The 21,033-nt window shown below is 39.2% G+C and overlaps 1 protein-coding gene across 6 annotated transcripts in view; it reads right to left on the bottom strand.

Annotated features, from left to right (window-relative positions):
- EPHA5 (EPH receptor A5) overlaps window positions 1–12,191 on the bottom strand; it is a 358,479-nt gene extending 346,288 nt beyond the window's left edge. For all 6 annotated transcript variants that reach the window (XM_045997835.1, XM_045997837.1, XM_045997834.1 and 3 more), the window contains exon 1: window positions 11,283–12,191. In XM_045997835.1, coding sequence (XP_045853791.1) covers window positions 11,283–11,460 — 178 coding nt within the window. In that variant the 5' untranslated portion in view covers window positions 11,461–12,191. The remainder of the gene's footprint in view (window positions 1–11,282) is intronic.
- Window positions 12,192–21,033: the final 8,842 nt, after the last annotated feature.

The following is a 21,033-nucleotide window of genomic DNA, read 5'->3' as shown; positions in this document are numbered from 1 at the left end:
ACAGGTATGAACTTCATCTGTCATGATCCATGTGCTGCTTGTTGCAAGCCCCGCCCCGATTCCCCAAGGCCACAAAATTCCCTGTGGCTGAACCCCACAGATTCTCCTGTAATTTCCATGGTGCGAGATCAGAGCAAGAGCTCTTACAAAGTGACTCACAATCCTGGGGGAGTCTTGTCTCCTCTGCGTTGTCTTTCCCCAGTGGAAGAACCAGAGCTCAGGGGAGACCTCGCTGCATTGTGTCACACTGGAGAGGGGCAATGTGGTCAAGGTATAGCTGCTTCTTTAACCCTTCTGGTGTAGTATATCTTGGTCTCTCTGATGTGTAGAGGTGCTTCAACCTCAACCCATGTTCTAGGATTCACTCAGTGATGTCTTGTTCTTGAATAGTTAGTTGTGCTTCTGGTGACGGCAGCAGAAGTCAGGAACTACATATGCCACCGTTTTGGAGCCATCACTTCTCCAAGAGAATTCCTTAATGGGATTGCGGGTATACAAACCTGAGTCCACAGTTTAGCCTGGACTAGGGATTGAGAACTGGGTTGCTTATATACTAAAATAAGAGACAACAACTTAAAAAGTAAAGAATGCATGCCCTGAAATGGAACAATGTGTGGGAAGAGATCTTGCTTTGTGCTAGCACGGTTCAGGGCAATGGAAAGGTGAGATGTCAACATGGAGTATATCAGAGCATAAGAGCCCGGACAAGCAGCTAATCAAATATTTACTGAGGGGAGAAAAAAGGAGAGAGCTGCAAGTGAACTGCTCAGAAAATATGTTCTGGACTGTAATGTAGTTTTGTATGCACTTTTACTATACTTCCCATTCTCAGTGGAATGAGCCATTACTTAGATGATGAGAGCAAGAGTGACTGTGGATGTCTGGAAGACTCTAGTCAACAGTATCTCCTGGTCTAGAAGAGCTGTTAAGAGCTGTGCTGGATTCGACGACCTGGGTTTGAATGCAGATTTCTACACTTTCAGATTTACAACTGTGGGTGAGTTATTTAACCATTCCCTGCCTGCTCACTTTCATCATGTGTCAAATGAAAATATAATAATAATAATTATTATTATCGGGGCACCTGGGTGGCTCAGTGGGTTAAGCCTCTGCCTTCAGCTCAGGTCATGATCTCAGGGTCCTGGGATCGGGCCCTACATCGGGCTCTCTGCTCAGTGGGGAGCCTGCTTCCTCCTCTCTCTCTGCCTGCCTCTCTGCCTACTTTGGATCTCTGCTGTCAAATAAATAAATAAAATCTTAAAAAAAAATCCTTTAAAAATATAATAATTATTATTATTACTATTATTATTACATAATTTCCTAAGCTTGTTTTGGGGAAAAGAAATCAATATATATATGTAAACTACTTAGTAAAATGTCTGGCACACTGTATGTCAATAATCAATGTTAGCTATAATTACGGTATACAGGTATGTCTACTCATTAGTATGTAAATAGAGTCATACATTTCATAAGCAGTTCTAAATACAGTACATTCTGAACTTTCTTACACCTGTTTATGTTAACCTATATAAAAAGGATAAGCCTTCACAGAATTATATTAAAATCTTTCTAAACATATAAAAAAAATTATACTTCCCAGTACTCTTTCAAATTCTGAATATAATTGAACAGACCAGAAAATCATATATTTCAGACTAAAAGAGTGATGTCAAATTATAATGTCAGATATCTTTTTTTAGGAAACTTCTAAGAATTTAATTCTCCCACCTATCCATTGGGTCATTTCAATGACTCTCTATCCATCCACCTATCTATCTGTCAACCAGGTAAAACTAACAAAATACTATGCTAGGACTAAATATCTAAAATATTTGAAGATATCTCTTGATACGTTTTGTGGCTAGAAAGCAAACTGTGACCTCTACCCGGGGAATAATGAGGTAAAATGCAACATTTACAACCCATGACCCTTATACTTGTGGTTTTCTATTTCCTAATCAGATCCCAGTGTTCAAAAGCAATAATGAGGTAACCAGCAGAAAATTCAGACAACATCATGTCATTGATTTCTATCTGGCTAGCTCTATGGAAAATTTGCACATGCAATTCTTTTTTTAGATTGTTCTCTGTCCCCGTTTCCTTAATCATCCAGTGCAAGTGAGATGACGACCTGTGATTGTGAAATCTTCTCCCAAACAGCCTGTATTTAGTAGTGGGGGAAATACAGGGGCTTACATCTGGTGTATACCTGCTCTGTTCTAGGAATTTCATTAGGCAACATATATACATTCTTATTTTATTTCCACAACAACCCTACGAGTGAGTGCTAACACTTCATTTTAACTATGTGGAATCTGAGGTAGATGGTTCAAGACCACAATATGGGGGCACTTGAGTGGCTCAGTGGGTTATAGCCTCTACCTTCGGCTCAGGTCATGATCTCAGGGTCCTGGGATGGAGCCCCACATTGGGCTCTCTGCTCAGCGGGGAACCTGCTCCCCCCCCCCCCCGCCTCTCTGCCTACCTGTGATCTCTGTCAAATATAAATAAATAATCTTTTAAAAAAAAGATCACTAATGTGTGATAGAGCTCATTTCATGGTGTTTACATCTCCTCTCTCTGCACTACCCAGACGAAGCACAATTATTGTGAAGTTAATTAAAATTAAGCTACTGGGCCTTCAAGGACATAGGCCACTTCCATGCTATTAAGGCACTAGGGAAGTGCTCACTAAAGCCATAATTCTGTTATATTTGCAAAGGTAAGATATTTTTATATTCCTTTTCTTAAGGAAGCTTCCTCTCATCATATAAGTTTAAAAGCAAAACGGCTGCACACAGTGCTTTCCTGTATCCTGATCCTTACCCAGCAAGTGAGGTGTGCACAGGCACGCACGACGTGGAGTGTTAATCAGACAGACTCCCAGAACTTTCATTTGTGAAGCTCTCTACCAATTAGAAAGTTGTTTCATTTTGTTTGTTCTACAGGACAATTATGTAAAGTAGGCAGTACCAAATTACAAATAAATGAACTGAGGTAAAAAAACAAAAACAAAACCAAAAACAATTGAGTGAGCGTCCACAGAACTTAGGGCTGTTAAGCAATGGAGATAAGCCAAAAACAAAACAAAAACAAAAACAAACAAATAAAAAACAAAGACAAAGCTAGTTTGTTTATGAATTTCAAAGTCAGAGTTTCTGTTTTTGCTTATTTTTCCATAATTCTATAGCATTTCATTGTTTTTCAACTTGTGTTTCATAAGCTTAAATCAAAACACAGTGACTCCAGTTCTGTACGATTAAGTGGTTCTATTGTTAGTGGTTCCCCACCCCCTTCCAGAGAAGTCAAATATGATGGTTTGAAACTGGACATGGTTCAAATGCTTCAGACACAGAGGTTTCCAAGGATGTTCTGCTTTTCTCAGAAGGCTAATTGTACACCCTTGTAGGAGACTCATTACACTGCCCAGGGTAAAACTCTTGAGGGAGAAGAGAGTCCACAGCTATTTTCCGCAAGACCAGGTGGCCAGCCTCACCTGTTCAGCTAGCACACAAGGCAAGGGAGGACTCTGGGTGAAAGCCAAAATTTGGCTCACAGAGAAAGCTCCTGCTGAGGATTGCTGGGCTGAACCAGTGCCAGCCCGATCTACCTGCTGAGTTTGTCTTTCCACAGAAAAGACATTAACAAGCATCCTGGAACAGGAAGTTACAGCCAGTGTAAAGAAAGTAAGTGAGCTATCTCATAAGAAACATAAAGCTCACAGAGATGCCTTAAATTCTTGTGTTTCTGATTTATGAATTAAACAAACAACGTATGACTTAGTTTGACACAGTATGCTCTTCACCTTTGGAGACTGGGTCCCATGATTTATTTTACAGACTATTACTTCTCTCCCAGTTTGACATCATGACCCCCTTGGGGGTTCTGGAACATAGCAGGCATGTGCTACTGTCTTTTATCTTGCTTTGACTTTGTCTGAATGGAGTGTCTGATAGGAAAGGTGGGAGGAAGGAGGGTTGGAAAGAGAGTAAAGGAAGGACCTGAAGGAGGAAAGGAGGGATTGAAGAAGGGGGTGGGGGTCGGGGTAAGGGAGATTTGGCAGATAAAAATAAGAGTGTGACATTATTATAAGAGAAAAAAAAAAGACACTACCCATTTCTGATAAAAGAACAGCCTGTATTTTCTCTAAATCTTCCAATACTTAGCCCGAAACATGTTTCCAAGTAGGAACATTTTCTCGCAAAGCATATGCAAAATATTTCAACCCTCAGGTTTTGGCTCTTTGATTTTTTTTTTTTTTTTCTCCCCCAGAATCATTTACTTAACAGAGCTATGGGCTCAGTTGAGTTAGAACTGAAGACATGTGTGATGGATGGAGAAGATGGCCTAGGCAGCAGTCCAGCAACTAAAACAGAATTAAAATCATCACAGACACTTTAATCCCAATTATTTAATCTGCGGGGTGTCTAACACCATAAGTATTTGGCACGACTCAACAAAACAGTAGAATTTACAGAGAAACAGAAGGAAAAAACCTAATTTGATGAAATAAAATGAACTAAAGAGTTTTTTTTTTTTTAATTAGACTCTAATTTCTATCCTCAGAGCATAAGTGAAACAAATATAAACTTAGAGTAAGTGTGTGTGTCTGGGGGGGGGGTAATGGTATTTTAAAAAAATAATATAAAAAATAAAATGCAAGCACTATTATTAACATCAAGGTCACAGTGATAGCACCTTGACACCTCTCCCCACTCTTTGTTTCAGCCTCACCGTGATTTTTCTACACACCCCTAAATGTGTCCATGTGCACCCATCATCTGGCCAAATCACTGCACCCTGCTTAATAAATGCACCATGATTAAAGCCATGAACACATGAGGAAAGAATGCATGACCTAGGGTTGATTTTTGACCAATAAAATTTTGCATGCTCTTCAATAGTATATGAAACAATTTAAATGATATGAATAAAGTAACACATAAACTGGTCAGAAACAAAAGGCTGGGGATCCTATAGGAAAAGAAGAGCCAGAATAAACCTTAATTACAAACAGAACCTACCGGGTTTTCCTTAACTGAAATACATTGAAAATGGTATTCTAAAGGCAAAGCTCACATACATTTTAAAAAGGATTTTCCAACAATTTTTAAATAGTAGAAATGACTCTTTAGGGTTTCTTTCAACCACTAAAGATAAAAAAAAAAGCATTTAAAAATTGTACTAACACTAAATGACAGTTAATAAATATCATGCTAAACCACAGAGTTTTCAAAATCACTACACATTTCTCTAGACACAATTCAAATTTTTATGTACTTGACAGTGCTTTTCCTTTTTGTATATTCACTTACTTTTTGCTTTCACTAACAGATATTAAGTAAGAATTTTTTAAGATAGTAATGAAAGAAGCTAAAAGGGAATTTAAAAGTCTATATTTCTCATGAAGTTTACTGATTAGAATTATATTTTAAATCATTTCACTGTTTTCTATTTTTACTGTAACATAAATTTTAAATTGAAGCTACCTCTTGATTTTATGTGATCAGAATAAATGGAATGAATAAATCCTATATCTGTGAAATGTATAGTGTCAGAAAATGAAGATTCCAATCACCTTTCAATACTCAAGAATACCTGTGCCGCTATCTATTTATACCTTGATTTATAAACAGCAATTTCATAGCACAATTTGTGGCATTACTGATCCTACTATATTTGTGGAAAGTTCTTCATTATGACACCTTGTATATGTTAATAAATGTATTATCAAAAATGAACTGTTTTCTAAAATTGGAATTTAAAATTTTAGGCATTTTTTTCTTCAGCAAAATAAACTTTTTGTTTTCTGCAAACACTTTAAAATCTACTTCATTAACTTGGAATAAAGAAATTTCTGGATCGTCAGAAACTAAAAAGAGACAAGTAAATATATGATAAAGGGAGACTTTTCCAAATACTCATACTAATTGTTTTAGAAGTTCAAACCAAATACTGAAGGGTGAATCATTTTAGTTTTTAATTTAGACATTTTTAATGGAATCAATAAAAGACTTTCACAGTGAATAACGCTCAAATCTTCCAGTTTCCCAATCACTATATAGAGCTTTAAAAATTATGAGTAGATCAGAGATTCTCTTATCCTTCTTACATCAAATACTTCTTATTGAATAAAAACATTGTGTTTATTACTTTAAAGATATATAAAGTATACATATATAAAGATATATATTATTAAGCTTCTTAAAAAATATGGAACTTTTTAATCTGTATTTACAAAACCTTTAGAACTCATTTTATTTTTTATCTACTTTGTACACACTCATAAAAACATGAGTGTACCATCTCATCTGGGATACAATTTTTAATGTGAATTAAAAATACATTAAATGTGTTATATACACAATAGACTAGGATAACTCCTTCAAAGAAATCACTACCTAACCAACTGGATTATATAAATTTTGATAAAATAATGAAATATGTGTTTACCCAGTAGAACTAGAAGTAGGAGCTAGTCTGCTCTACAGATAAATACATACAGAGATATTAGAACTGCAAAAGTCATTCAGAGTCTCTAAGGTGATAATTTAAATTTTTTTTGCTTGCATATCGCTTTTATAATAAAAATTTACTCTTTCTGAAAGGGAAAAATGGACAAATATTGCAATCAGTTTTTAATGGTTTATAATAAGCAAGGCTGCATATTCAAACTTCAGTTAATTTTGATGCTTTATGAAAACAATTGTAAAACTATTTTAAAATGGTCAAAAATGCATAAATCATATTTGAATATCTAGGTATCTCTGCTAATTTAAATTCAAACTACTCATTAGTAAAGTGAAATATATCTGGTAATTTAAATGCAAAAAATGAAGTAAAAAGAGTTATCAATACTTTCTATAGTACTTATGTCTTTAAGATACTAGCAGCACATTTTTTTTAAGAAAGAACATTAAGTTTGACTCACATAAGTAAAAATAGCTATAGTTAGTTAATATAATAATGAACATCATAGTCTATTTTTATAGTCAAAGGTAGAATGGCTTCCTCCAAATGAAAGAGAAATTAATTAGTCATTCAAGCAAATACATAAGAAAGCACTCCAAACAAAGGAGATTCAAGTGGTGAAGTCAATCAGCAAAAATGTAGTAAAAATAACTAAAGCACAGTCATTTTTGCAACAGTAGCAATACTGAATAAAGTCTAGTATCTAATTAAATAGTTTGGCGATGTTTGTCTATACATAGCTGTATCACCTAATTTCGACATTTTATGTAGAAATATTCTAAATGGTCACATTTTGTAGAGAAGAGTATTAATAATATAAATAACAATAAGTACAGTAATGCTTCTAAGTATAAAAAAATAAACCCTTTAATCCTATGTAGACTGAAATAAAGAGTTAGTAGTATTTACAACTGGTGATATGACAAAAAGAATATTTTCAGCAAAAGGAGAAATTTTCATTGTAAATGCAGAAATTGTCCACCCTCTCCTCTGTCTTCTATGAGGAAATGAAATCTTCTCACCCTGTCACCCTACACCCAAGATTTTTGTCTACTTCAAAAAAAAGCTTAAAATTAAAGAGTCAACCCTTTACCCCCCCTTTCTTGTTTTATAAAGCAAAAAGCCAAACTCTTCATGGCCTCTCCCTTCTAACCACCTAAGATTCAAATAAGGGTAATTGCTCTCTTTTTTTTCGTTCAGTAGTGTCCTGGTGAGGGAATGATTTTACTGTCCCTTTTCTGTGGGGTCCTGCCGTTTTAACTAAAAGGAAATGAATTATAACAGGATGACAAGGCTACAAAACAAAGCCATTTAGTTTACAAATCTATTATGTCCTCCAATCTGTTTTATGGGCCTGGTCCTATTATAAACCAAGAAAAACCCTGAAACAAACTCTTTTTTTCCTTTCTTTCCAGTGGAAACATCTACAATTTTATGATTCTTTAACAGTTTAGCCTAAAATTTCTTCGCTGTGTGAGTGTGTGTGTGTGTGTGTGTGTGTGTGTGTGTACGTGTGTGTTTCCCCCCAAGAGACCCTCTACCCCACCTTCTCAAACACAGAAAACATTCAGAAAGAAGAAACTGGACTTTTCAAATACTAACTGCTGACAACTGTCAGAAGCACTTTACTGGGACATTACTGACTGTAGCTTCAATGAATTAAGCTTGATTCACTGCGGGTGAATCATTTTCAATGCAGAGCTGTTCAGCAGTAATTGGCCAAGAAACCCTGCTGCGAAAAGCACTTGTCAAATAATGCTTGTTTACAAATATATCTCCAGACAGCAAAAAGTGGCAGTTACTGAATAAGTTCAGGGCCACCTCCAATATCATAACAGTGGACATGCTCTCTTTACTTATTAAATCTATTAACATTTTCACTTGTTGATATACTTGCTAATGTTTGCCCTGCTTGATCAATCTCAGAGATAAGTTTCTTGCTAAATATGCTTCTGAATTATTTTATAATAGAAGTGTCTTGTATTACACCAGAGTTCAAAGGTTTCTTCCACATGTAATTCATGCCTGATATATGTAAAAAGACAATGTATTTTTTTCTTATCTTAGAATTCAGTCTAAAGAGTACATTTTCCTCTTATTGTCTTTTATCCAATATATCTTAACATTCATTCCATCTCAGTTTAAGATTCTAGATATATGTTTGGCCTTTTCTGTACAGTTCTGCTTATTTATGTCTACCAAAGTTAAATTTGAAAAATGACGATACAAATTATGAATGGAAAGTCATATTTATGTCTATCTGCCTTGAATTTTTTTCTCACAGAATGGGATCATTCATATTTTACATATATATATATATACACATATATACGCACCCATATACATATGCACACACACACTATAGTCTGGGAAGTCACTAGGTATCTATAGGTTGCAGAAGGCAAAGTATATGAGAACAAGTGATTAATGGATGCTGTGCATACATCAAATCTTTCCGCCCCTGATCTTCCAACGACCTCCCAGAAATAAACAATCAAAAACAAACTTAAAAACTCCAATTGGAATCTTTAAACAAATCAATAAATTCCTATTATTAGTATCTTAATATAGTATTGCTTGATTTATAATAACACGTGGAGAAACAAAAAAAGGGGGGGAGCATAAATTTTATAGAACAGAAGTAATGGTCTGAGATGATACCAATGGAAAGATGGAAAACTGTTGGGTAAAAATGGAATGAATGAGGTAAAATCATATATATTAATACGATTTTATTTCCTACTATGGGAAATAGTGATAGACCCCTGCAATTCCCACCTCACCATGGCCAAAGTTTTGCTGTGTGTTCCACTAGCTGGCATAAGGACAAGACAACCTGTGGTTGTTAGGTCTGTGATATCAGCCAGTCTACCTTCCAGAAGATCTGAGCTCTGCTTACATCACCTTAAGAGGCCAGGGCTATTTCCTAGCTTCTCTCCCATTCCCTCTGCCTCTTCCTCCCAGGCGCAGTCCTGGCCAGTGCGCCAAGCGTCCCTGAGACTACATTTTTCCTCCTTCCCTAACGGAAGGCTCCTACTCCCCTTCATCTCTACATAAACCACTTCCTTTATCACACCTGGGGAAAAAATTGAAATGTAATGAGAACAGGAAAGGAGGAATGACAGGACTATCACTGCTACTCTTTAAATCCAAACCAGGATGCCCCTTCCGGTGGCATACGACAGTTCATAAAAGGACTCCAAACCCTGTCACCATCCTCGGGACTTCTAACATCATGAATCTAACATGAGAGGTTAATAAAACGACTACGACTGAAAACACTTTTTCAACTTTACAGAGAAGGGGGAAAGATGCAGTTGGGGTTACGCATGAGCGATTACCATAGCTGGCTAGCTAGCTGGACTGAGCTACACAGAATCTTCAAATCAGATTTAAAACCATAAATGTGAGGATGAAAGGGAGAAGTTCACGGGGTGGGGTGGGGCAGGGAGGCTCCGTCGGCCCCGCTTTCACACGGTTCCTAGGGAGCTGGCAGCGCTCCTAAACCAGCTCAGCGCCTTCTCCTGCAGCCACACAACCCGTGCAAGTCACGAGGACATACACGACCCCGAAGGCTGCGGCTTCATCTTTCCCGTCCAGCGTCCCCGGCCCTAGGAGTGGAAGGGATTTTTTCAAGGCTCTGTGCCTCACCCGTGGCTAGCGGAGCCGGTTCAAATCGAAACCCCAGCATTCCAGCCGGGCGTGAGGGTTTTTGATGTTTTCACGGTGGAGCTGACCGCTTCTTGCAGCCCGGATCTGAGATGCGACACCTCCCACCTCCATTCGGGAGGAACGAGCCTTGGAGCTGAGCCCCAGCGCGGCGGGGGTGTGAGGGGAGCCAGCGCCGCTGGAGCAGACCCAGGGCCAAGGGCGGCCGCCCGAGCTGCGGCGGGCCCGGGAACTGAGCGCGGCTCCCGGAGCAACGAGCGCCACGGAGGTGCTGCTCCCGCGGGGCCGACTCTCCCGCCCAGCCGAAGGCTGACACAGAGTCCGGAGCGCAGGATTGGGGGTGGGGAGGGGGCTGGGGACTCCAGGCTCCGGCTCGGGCCAGAGCGGGGCTTTCCGTCACGCAAACACCGAGACACGAGCCCGAGTGGGTTCGAGCAGCAACTTCCTGGCGGCGACACTCCACCCCTCTTCCGCCTCCCGCCGCATCCCACCTTCCCGCCTTCTTCCACTTTCGCCTCGATGTGATGATGAGCCCCCAAAGTGAAGGGCACCCCACAGGGTGCGGCGCCTTCTGTCCCTCGCCATTCCCCTCCCTGGAGAAATAACAGCTCTCGCCACCCACCCCAGAATAGCAGCTGGCGATGCCCTAAATAACAGCTTCCAGAAGGCACTTTCCCCCAAAATAAAAGCAGCCAGTCACCCCCACAATATTTCCCATCGCCGGCCTCAGATAACGGTTTCTGAAAGCCCCCCGCTCCCGAGATCGTGGTCGCTGAGCTCCGAACAGTTCCCACTCCTGCAAGCCCGAAATGTCACTTCCCCACGCGCTCCAAGTGGGAACCAGCCGCACCCAACCTCCCGGCGCGGGTCTCGGACCTCTCCTTCCCCGGCGTGCAACTTCCCAGCCCCCCAACAGCCTCGGTCCGCACGCACGTCCCTCGCCCGGCGCCCCGCACCTAATGGCAAGCAATGCACCCAGAAACAGCAGAGCGAGGCTGGCGAAACCCGACAAACGTTAATTCGCGATGCGGTGTGAGATTTCTTCCGCGGCGGCGGTGGCCAGACCGCCCCGACCCGCACTTCCAGGCCCCGCCTCGCCCCTCCGCCCCAGGTCGCCGCGGTCCCCACCCCCAACCTACCTTCGTTGCTGGGGCTGGCCAGGAGGGTCCGGAGCGCGGCGCACAGGAGGAGGCAAGTCCAGAGGGGGGCCCTGCGAGGTGCGGAGTAGCAGCCGGCCAGAGACGCAGGGGCGATGGGGGTGTCGCCGTCGCCCGGGGGCCTCCGGCGTCCCGCACCCGGGGGCCCCGAGCCCCGCATCTTCTCCCGGCTGCCTCCGCCGCTGCTGTCCCGCGCGTCTCAGCCCACGGCCCCGGCTTCGCGGAGGGGGCGAGGGAGGCTCGCGGTGCCTTTGCGTTCCCCGTGGGGTCCCTTGCCTTCCCGCACGCGGCTCTTCAAACGCGGGGACCGCGGGTCGGCGGAGACGCCCGAAGTTTGCTCCCGGCGCCTGCCTCCCTTCTCCGCGGTGGGGCTTACATTAAATACTAGTTACGGCTGATAGCGCGGTTCTGGACCCGACAGCAGGGTGTCGAGAGGGTCCCGCGTCCTGCTTCTCTGCCTCTTAAGACTTTTCAGGATTGGGGTCTTTAAAATGCCCCTGAGGGGAAGATAAAGATTCCTTTTCAGTCTTCAGGGCTGAAATAACTGGTGAAGGGAAGGGAGACGCGTCATCTTAAGTCAAGAAAGATCCTCACTAAAAAGAAGATGGAAAAGACAGGGTGGCTAGGGATAAAGGAAAGGAGTTGAGAAAATACGAGCGAGGCGAGCGGAGGAAAAGATCCGGAGAGTTCGGAGCCTGGAGAAGGAAACAGCTGCGGGCCGAGCGCGGACGAGGGGAGGTCCTGGCGGCGGCGAGCGGGCAGGAGCGCGGAGCCCGGCGGCAGGAGCGCGGAGCTGCGGCGGTCCCCGCGGCTCGGGGAGGAGGCGGCGCGCGCGCGGCTGGGAGGACGGGGTGGCAACTGCACCGCCGCCGCGCGCTCCTGCTGGGTCTGGAGCTCCGTCGTCTCCTCTGCCTCCCCGCGCTGCACCTCCCCCCGCCCCCTCCTCCTCTCGCCCGCTCCCCCGCCCTCCGCTGCTCGCAGCCTCGCCAGCGAGCATCTACTGTAAGTGTGAGCTGCCTAGACGAAGTCACACACTCGCGGAGGGAAGTGGTCGGGAGGCTGCCGTGGTGAGTGTTGCCTAGCGGTCTCCGGGAAAGGCGCGTCTTCCTCCCCGGATAATTAGGGCGAAGAATTCTCTGGACGGTGCCTGCGAACGCCGGGGCTCCCGGGAGGCGGAAGGGAAATCAGCCTTAGGCTCCGCCGGCAGCCCTTGGAAAAGCGGGTCCTTTGGTTTGGCACCGTTCCTGCTGCCCATCGCGGGCTTGTGGCATTGGCCACCCGTCGTCACATCACCACGTCTTCGCAGGCTGTGCTGGTCCGTGGCTAGTTTCTCAAACACCCATATCGCTCGCTGCTGCTCCCCCTTTCTATTCTTCCAATACTTTGGCAGCTGGGATGGGATAATTAGTCAACGCTTCCTTCAGAAGTGAATTGGAGAATTTCTAAATATAGACACCGTGACTATAATTGAAATTTCAGGGAGTCAACGAATTTGACTGACTGAGACTTGTAGTGTGCCAGGTACTTGACGATGTGATCATTTAATTCATTAATTTCATTGGTAGAATGTGTTAGAACTTGAGAAATTATATCATACGCAGCTATAGGCAATTAATTCCGGTGAAATTAGCACGGGTCAAATAATTTCAGGGTTTAAAAAATATAATTTTAATGTCGTGTATTCTACTGCATTGAGAGATTTACAAATTAATTACCAAAAAACTGGTTTAAAAGAACTGACTTCCTATGCTTCACCTTTATTATGTATTCTCTTGCTTTAATATTTTTTTCTTCAACTTTCTCATTCATTCTTTCAAAGAGATACATCGGAAGGGCAATTGTAGTAAATACTGCAAATAAAACGTATACCAAAAGTGTGAGTTTGGAAGAAAGGTATCTTGTTTCATTTGTGGTCTAGTAACTACTGTGAAGATTGGGTTTGCATTCGCACCTCATGAAGGGGGAGTCCGCTCACTAGCTTTGACATCTAGAGTCCTGTTTGTCCTCACAATAAATTGCTCATCATCTTTAGCTGATGACATTTGTTTTCTGTTTAAATATTTGTCATAAAGAGGGAAGAATAAAGAAGCAGTGATGCAATTTTATAAAGAGGTGGAAGCTCTTCTTTGATTTTTTTTTTTTCTGAAATGTTTTGGCACCAGAAATCTAAAAGCAGCTTCTTTCTATTATAATGTGCTCCAAATGCATGAAGAGAATTTAAAGAAATGGCAGTGAATCAGCCTTTCAGTCTGGCAAAAAGCCTGATGGAAAGTTGAGATACAAAGTTGAATTTCTTATTTCTATTTGAAGACCATTCAAAATGTAAACTCCTCCTTCCAAATTATAGTTGAATTACTTAAAAATACCTAAGCAGAATACCAACTAAGTTATCTAAAACCTAGGGATACGTAATGATGCTAATATGGAACATAGGCAGTTTAAGGGGACTTTGAGCTTGTTACTTTACTTCTATAGGTCTCAGTATCCTCATCAAAAAAATGATTTGGAGAAAATGATCTTCAAGTTCCCTTTACTTCCATATCCTTTGCATTTCTATGTTACTACCCTGTTCACCTATCTCCAATTACTTACTGTTGAGTACAGAATTTTTCAATTTCTTCAGTCTGGCATTGAAAGTATTCTACTACAAAAAATCTTAAAAGAATTTTCTGTTTTACTTTACCTTAAAATTTGAAATTCAGTATTCCCTAAATACCTCATACCTCTTCATTTTTATGCCTGTCATTCCATCCCAAAGAAGATTCACCCCTAAAAATATTTAACCCTTTCCCTCCCACACATCTCTCTCATCTAAAATCCTATCCAGTGTCCGAAGAGTATAAGTAATCAAGATTGATCTTTTCACAAGAAGTGATTTGGTTTTTCTTCTCAAAGTATCCATAGCTTATGATTTATGTCAGTCAACACAATGGCAATATTCTCTGAATGAAAAACTGGAACAAATTATTTAACAAAATAATATAAGTTTGTGTATCGGGATGAAAGGAATTTAAACTGGGTATGTCGATGAAAACTTGGGACGCTATTCACTATGGTGGGTAATTATCTCCTACCCAAAATACTTAAGTCTTCTTTAAGTGACTAAGGCTACAGAAAGCCAACTCCTTAATTTTCTTTCACCTTAAATAGCAGCCATCTTCATCATGGTTTTTTAATAACATTTGTCATATATCCTTGAAAGAATGAACAGCTATAAAATGGAGCCTCACTTATAGCAATGAAAGAGTTAACCAAGGCAATAAGGATGGTTTGATTTGGGCCTCAATCTCAAAAGAGAACTTATATCTGGTCTTGTGTTGTTTTCTTGGAATGTAAATACTATCTTAGCATACTGACATTGGACCACAGTATTGCATGAAAACTAGATGTGTCTTTTTCCTTCATACTTACTGCCTTGTACCAGAAGAGGCTAAAACCTCAGTAAGGGCTTGAAAGTCCTACTGTTTGCATTTCTCTTGCTTGGGATAACTGCTGTGGCCTCAAAAGGTGAAAGTGGCTGATGTCTCTCTAGATTTCACCGTGGATTTGGCTTTTTGCTAAGCTTTCATAAAGAAAAGAAATTCAGAATCACCTTGATAAGACACCTTGAAAGGTTACTACCCTATAAAAGGTATTATAGTTAAGTTCAATGTATTAATAATCCTGAATATCTTCACTGAATTCAAAGTGGAACAACAAAAGCAATTATACTTAGCAGAATTGATAGTAATTACTGAAAATGTGCTGTGTGTGAAGCATTATATGATGTTTTACATTAATTATTTAACTTAATACTGACATTTCAACCACACTGTTGGTGTAATTATTAGCCCCATGTTAATGATGAGAAGACTGAGGAAATGAGGTTAGGCAACCTGAGTAGCCCCACAGTCTCACAGTTAATAAGACAACACAGTTTTAACCCATGGCTCTCACTCTGTGTAAAAAAAAAAATTGTAACGGAAGTGAAAAATAAATGTGATAATCAGTTATTTAAAAGAGAGAGAGAGAGAGAATGAGAGGACTGCCCCCAAATTCTGCATTAATGGGAACAATTAATAAATAAAAATATTCTAATCTTTAGGTTTACTTAAATCCAAAAGCAGCTAGCCACATAATGTAATACACATCAGATAAATGAATAGAAGAAAATAAAGAACAAGGGAGCCTATATAAGCATTTTTGGGGGAAAAAGATTGTCTCATATAAACAAAAATGTTCATACAATTTGTGTATAATGGAGAGACAATGGGCCAAATCAAGAAAATAGCGAGGTGTAGAGATAATATCTATCTAGATATATATTATCTAGAGATAATATCTATCTATTAATAGATAATATTAGCACAGATTGCCCAAAACTCATTAAACCATGGTAGAAACTATAAACAACAGTCTGTAGAAAAATAATCTAAACAGGGACTCCTGTATGCCTCAGTTGGCTAAGTGTGTGCCTTCAGCTCAGGTCATGAGCTCTGAGTCCTGGGATTGCGCCCTGAGTTGGGGCTGCCTCTGCCTCTGCTCCTCCCCCAACTTGTACTCTCTCTCTCTCTCAAACAAATAAATAAAATCTTTAAAAAGAATCTAAATAAAACTTCAGACACCAAAAAGTATTTTTTCCTAAAATATTATGAAGTATTGGCAATTTTTTACACAGTTGTTTTTTAAATATTTTTGCCACTTAGCAATATGATCTCTTTGGGAGAATTTTGGGGGAAAAGCAAAAGCAAAGCAAATTTTAACCCATGGTAGATCTTAGATATGGAATTATAGGATAGCCTAATGAACTATAAGATACACTAATGAAGTTAATGTTTCAAGTCCATGATTTCCTGAAGAGGATATATATATGATGATGTTAATTATTTTGACCCCAAAGGAAAAGGCTGACTAAAATGTATTTAAGCAATCGATAGCTCTTAAAGTTCACAACCAAGAAAATGCTAATGTATTCATTATTTTATGTTGCATTTTAATGTAATTAACATAAAACATATTAGTTTAATTCCTGTTCATAGTTATCTTTTTAAGAAGTTTTCTGAAGTCTCCGAGTCACTTCTCCCTACTAATGACCTGCATTTTTACTATTAATGTTTAATATAGTTACATTTCAATTTAATTGATTATTGAATGACAAAAATAAGGAATAAATAATTTTTAATAAGTTAATAAGGATTTAATTGTTATTTTATTACTTAACAACACATTAAAATATTACTTGTAATGAAAACAAAAGTTTAAGATAAAGACAGCTTGTTGAGGGAGTGAAACCATCATGGATGACACCGTCTGGGTAGAGTATGACGTTATATATTTGTCAAAATGCATAATGTGTATAACACCGAGAGTGAAACCTAATGGAAACTATGGACTTGAGTTAATAACAATGTGGCAATATTGGCTCATCCGTTGTAATAAATGTCACCTCCACACCGTAAAAAATAAATATGTTTCTATCACAATCTGCCCTCATTTTTGTCTTTTTTATGACTACCAAGAACATAATAAAGTTCTCCACTGTCAATGAGTCCCAATAGAGAATTTTGTAGCAAAGAATAAGAAGCAAGGTATTTAAATAAATTACCATGAACTGAATAGCCACGGATTTCTACTGGTGGTAGTGGTGGTTGATTTCTCTAATCATTCCTGTACCGGTGTGTGAGGACTCCTGACACTTCATGTAGCAGGAGGCCAATGCTGCTGTAGTTGATGAAAGACCAAACTGAATTGCCAGGAAGTTCTTTGGTGGTTTGTTTGTCTCCAGTATCTTGGGCAACTGGCATCAAATGACAATGTGGACAGTGAAATAATAAGGACTCTGGGGGCTGAAAAAGTAGGAAAAGTGTGCTCCGAAGAGTCCCAAGATTGAAGTCACTTCGCTCAAACGCACGTATCCTAACCATCTTCTGGATTCTGGAAGCATCTACTGTTAGGCAAAAAATAGATTGTAACATTTTTCATATTCAGAGGAAGATTTTTAATAAATTCAGTGCTTACACTCACTTGAAATACATATATAATCTATGCATACAGGAACATATTTCATAATATAACTAGCTATAGTTTCCTAGGGGAGAAACTGAATAAGAGGTACACATGCAATCAAGCTTTTCATGCTGCTGTTGGTTGCGCATGAAACAGGCATCTAGGTAAAAGCTAGCGGTGTTAATCTCATGGACTCTCTCATGCTCTGTCGGTGGGAAGTGAATCTAGAACATCTTTTGTAGGGTGGCTTCACAAATACCATCAAGTGCCTTTAAAATGTGATAGCTTTGCATCTAGCAATCACAGATTTTTAAAATTTAAACAAATAAATTAATTAAAATGCACTAAAAGATGAAACACAATGGTATTGTTAAGTTTTTATTTAAATTCCAGTTAGCTCACATACGGTGTAATATTAGTTTCAGGTGTACAATATAGTACTTCAACACTACCTACAACACCTGGTGCTCATCCCAAGTGCCCTCTTCAATCCCTGTTACCTATTTCACCCATCAACTCTCCCACCTCCATGCTGGTAACTATCAGTTTGCTGTCTATAGATAACAGTCTGTTTCTTTGTTTGTCTCTCTCTCTCATTTTTCCACTTTGCTTGTTTGTTTTGTTTTTTATTTCCACATATGAATGAAATCCTATGGTATTTGTTTTTCTCTGACTTATTTTGCTAGCATAATACTCTCTAGCTCCATCCATGTCATTGCAAAAGGCAAGATGTTATTCTTTTTGATGGCTGAGTAATAGTCCATTACATACATATTATATATATATACATATTATATATATTATATGTATATCTATACACATAGCACTTCTTCTTTATATGTTCAATAGTGGATGGACACTTAGGCTGTTTCCATAATTTGGCCACTGCAGGTAATCCTGAAGTAAACATCAGGGTGCATATAACCCTTTGAATGAATATTTTTGTATTCTTTGGATAAATACCTAGTAGTGCAATTGCTGGGTCATAGGGTAGCTCTATTTTTAACTGTTTGAGGAATCTCCATACTGTTTTCCAGAGTGGCTGTACCAGTTTGCATGCCCACCAACAGTGCAAGAGAATTCCCCTTTCTCCACATCCTTACCAACATTTGTTGTTTCTGGTGGTTTTGATTTTAGTCATTCTGACCTGTGTGACATGGTATCTCATTGTAGTTTTGATTTGCATTACCCTGATGATCAGGGATGTTGAGCATCTTTTCATGCATCTGTTAGTCATCTGTGTGTCTTCTTTGGGAAACTGTATATTCCTATCTTTTGCCCATTTTTTAATTGGGCTATTCATTTTTTGGGTGCTGAGTTTTATAAGTCCTTTATATATTTTGGATACTAACCCTTTATTAGATATGTCACTTGCAAATATCTTCTCCCATTTGATAAGTTGCATTATAGTTTTGTTGATGGCTTTCTCTGCTGTGCAGAAGTTTTTGTTTGTTTGTTTTTATTTTGATGTAGTCCCAATAGTTTATTTTTGCTTTTGTTTCCCTTGATGCAGGAGACATATCTAGAAAAATATTGCTATAGCCAATGCGAGAGAAATTACTGCCTCTGCTGTCTTCTAGGTTTTTTATGGTTTCAGGTCTCACATTTAGGTCCTTAATCCATTTTGAGTTTATTTTTGTGTGTGGTTTAAGAGAGTAGTCTAGGTTCATTCTTCTGCATGTTGCTGCTGTTTTCTCAGCACCATTTGTTGAAGAGACTTTCTTTATCCCATTGGATATTCTTTCCTGCTTTGTCGAAGATTGATTGGCCATACAGGTCAAATGAACCACAGTTGTGGTTCATTTCTGGGTTTTCTATTCTGTTTTATTGATCTCTGTATCTATTTTTGTGCCAGTACCATTCTGTTTTGATTACTAGAAGTTTGTAAGATAACATGAATTGTGACGCCTCCTGCATTTTCTTTTTCCCCCCAAGGATGCTTTGGCTAATTGAGGTCTTTTTTTGCTCCCGCACGGATTGTAGGATTGTTTGTTCTAACTCTGTGAAAAGTACTCTTGGTATTTTGATAGAGATTTCATTAAATGTGTAGATTGCTTTGGGTAGTACAGACATTTTAACAATATTTTTTTCTTCTAATCCATGAGCATAAGGTTTGTTTCCATTTCTTTGACCATCTTCAATTTCTTTCTTCTATGTTTAATAGTTTTCAGAATATAGGTTTTTCACCTCTTTGGCAGGTTTGTTCCTGGGTATCTTACTGTTTTTGGTACAGTTGTAAATGGGGTTGATTCCTTTATTTCTCTTTCTGCTGCTTCATGATTGGTGTATAGAAATGCAACAGGTTCGTGTACATTGATTTTGTATCCTGAGAATTTGTCAAATCTGTTTATCAGTTCTAGCAGCTTTATGTGGAGTCTCTCAGTTTTTCTAGCTGGGTATTGTCATCTGCAAATAGTGAAATTTTACTTCTTCCATGCTGATTTGTATGGCTTTTATTTCTTTTTGTTGTCTGATTGCTGTGGCTAGGACTTCCAGTACTATGTTAAATAGCAGTGGTGAGCGTGGACATCCCTGTTGAGTTCCTGATCATAAAGGAAAAGCTCTCAGTTTTTCCCCATTGAGGATGATATTAGCTGTGGGTTTTTCATATCTGGTCTTTATTATGTTGAGGTATGTTTCCCCTAAGCCTACTTTTCTGAGGGTTTTTGTCATGAATGAATGTTGTACTTTGTCAAATGCTTTTTCTGCATCAATTGAATTGATCATATAGTTTTTATCCTTTCTTTTATTACTGTGTTGTGTCACATGATTGATTTGCAAATATTGAATTACCCTTACAACCCAGAAATAAAGTCTACCTGACCATAGTTAATGATTTTTTTAAATGTATTTTTAGATTCAGTTTGCTAGTACGTTATTGAGCATTTTTGAATACATGTTCATCAGTGATATTGGCCTATAGTTCTTTTAGTGGAGTGTTTGTCTGGTTTTGGTATCAGGGTAATGCTGTTCTCATATAATGAATTTGGAAGTTTTCCTCCATTTTCTGTTCTCAAAAGTTTGAGAAGAATAGGTATTAATTCTTCTTTAAAATTTTGGTAGAATTCCCCTGTGAAGCCATCTGGTCCTGGGCTTTTTTTTTTTTTTTTTTTTTTTTTGGGGGGGGGGATGAGTTTTTCTTGATTACTGATTCAATTTCTTTGCTGGTTATCAGTCTGATCAAGTTTTCTATGTCTTTCCATTTCAGTTTTGGTAGGTTATGTGTTTCTAGAAATTTATCCATTTCTTCTTTGTTGTCCAGTTTATCACCATGTAGTTTTTATAATATTCTCTTACAGTTGTTTGTATTTCTGTGGTGTTGGTCATCATTTCTCCCCTGTCACTTGTAATTTTATTTATTTGGGCTCTTTTTTTCTTTTTTGATGAATCTGGCTATAAGTTTTTAAATTTTATTAATTTCTTAAAGAATTAACTGATTTCATTGATATGTTCTATGGCATTTTTAGTTTCTAAATTATTTATTTCTTCTCTAATCTTTATTATTTCCTCCCTTCTGCTAGGGCTAAACTCATTTGTTTTTCCCTTTCTGGCTTCTTTGGGTGTTTTTTTGAGATTTTTTTCCTTGCTTCTCAAAGTAGCCCTGCATTGCTATATGCTTCTCTCTTATGACCAATTTTGCTACAACCAAAAGAATTTGGACAGTTGTGTTTTCATTTTCATTTGTTTCCATGTATTTTTCTATTTCTTCTTCGATTTCCTGTTTGTTCCATTCACTGTTTAGTAGCAT

The sequence above is a fragment of the Meles meles genome, chromosome 2, assembly GCF_922984935.1.
Source record: "Meles meles chromosome 2, mMelMel3.1 paternal haplotype, whole genome shotgun sequence".
Classification (NCBI taxonomy): Eukaryota; Metazoa; Chordata; class Mammalia; order Carnivora; family Mustelidae; genus Meles; species Meles meles.
The sequence above is the reverse complement of the archived record's forward strand: the minus strand, read 5'-3'. Positions and strand labels throughout refer to the sequence as shown.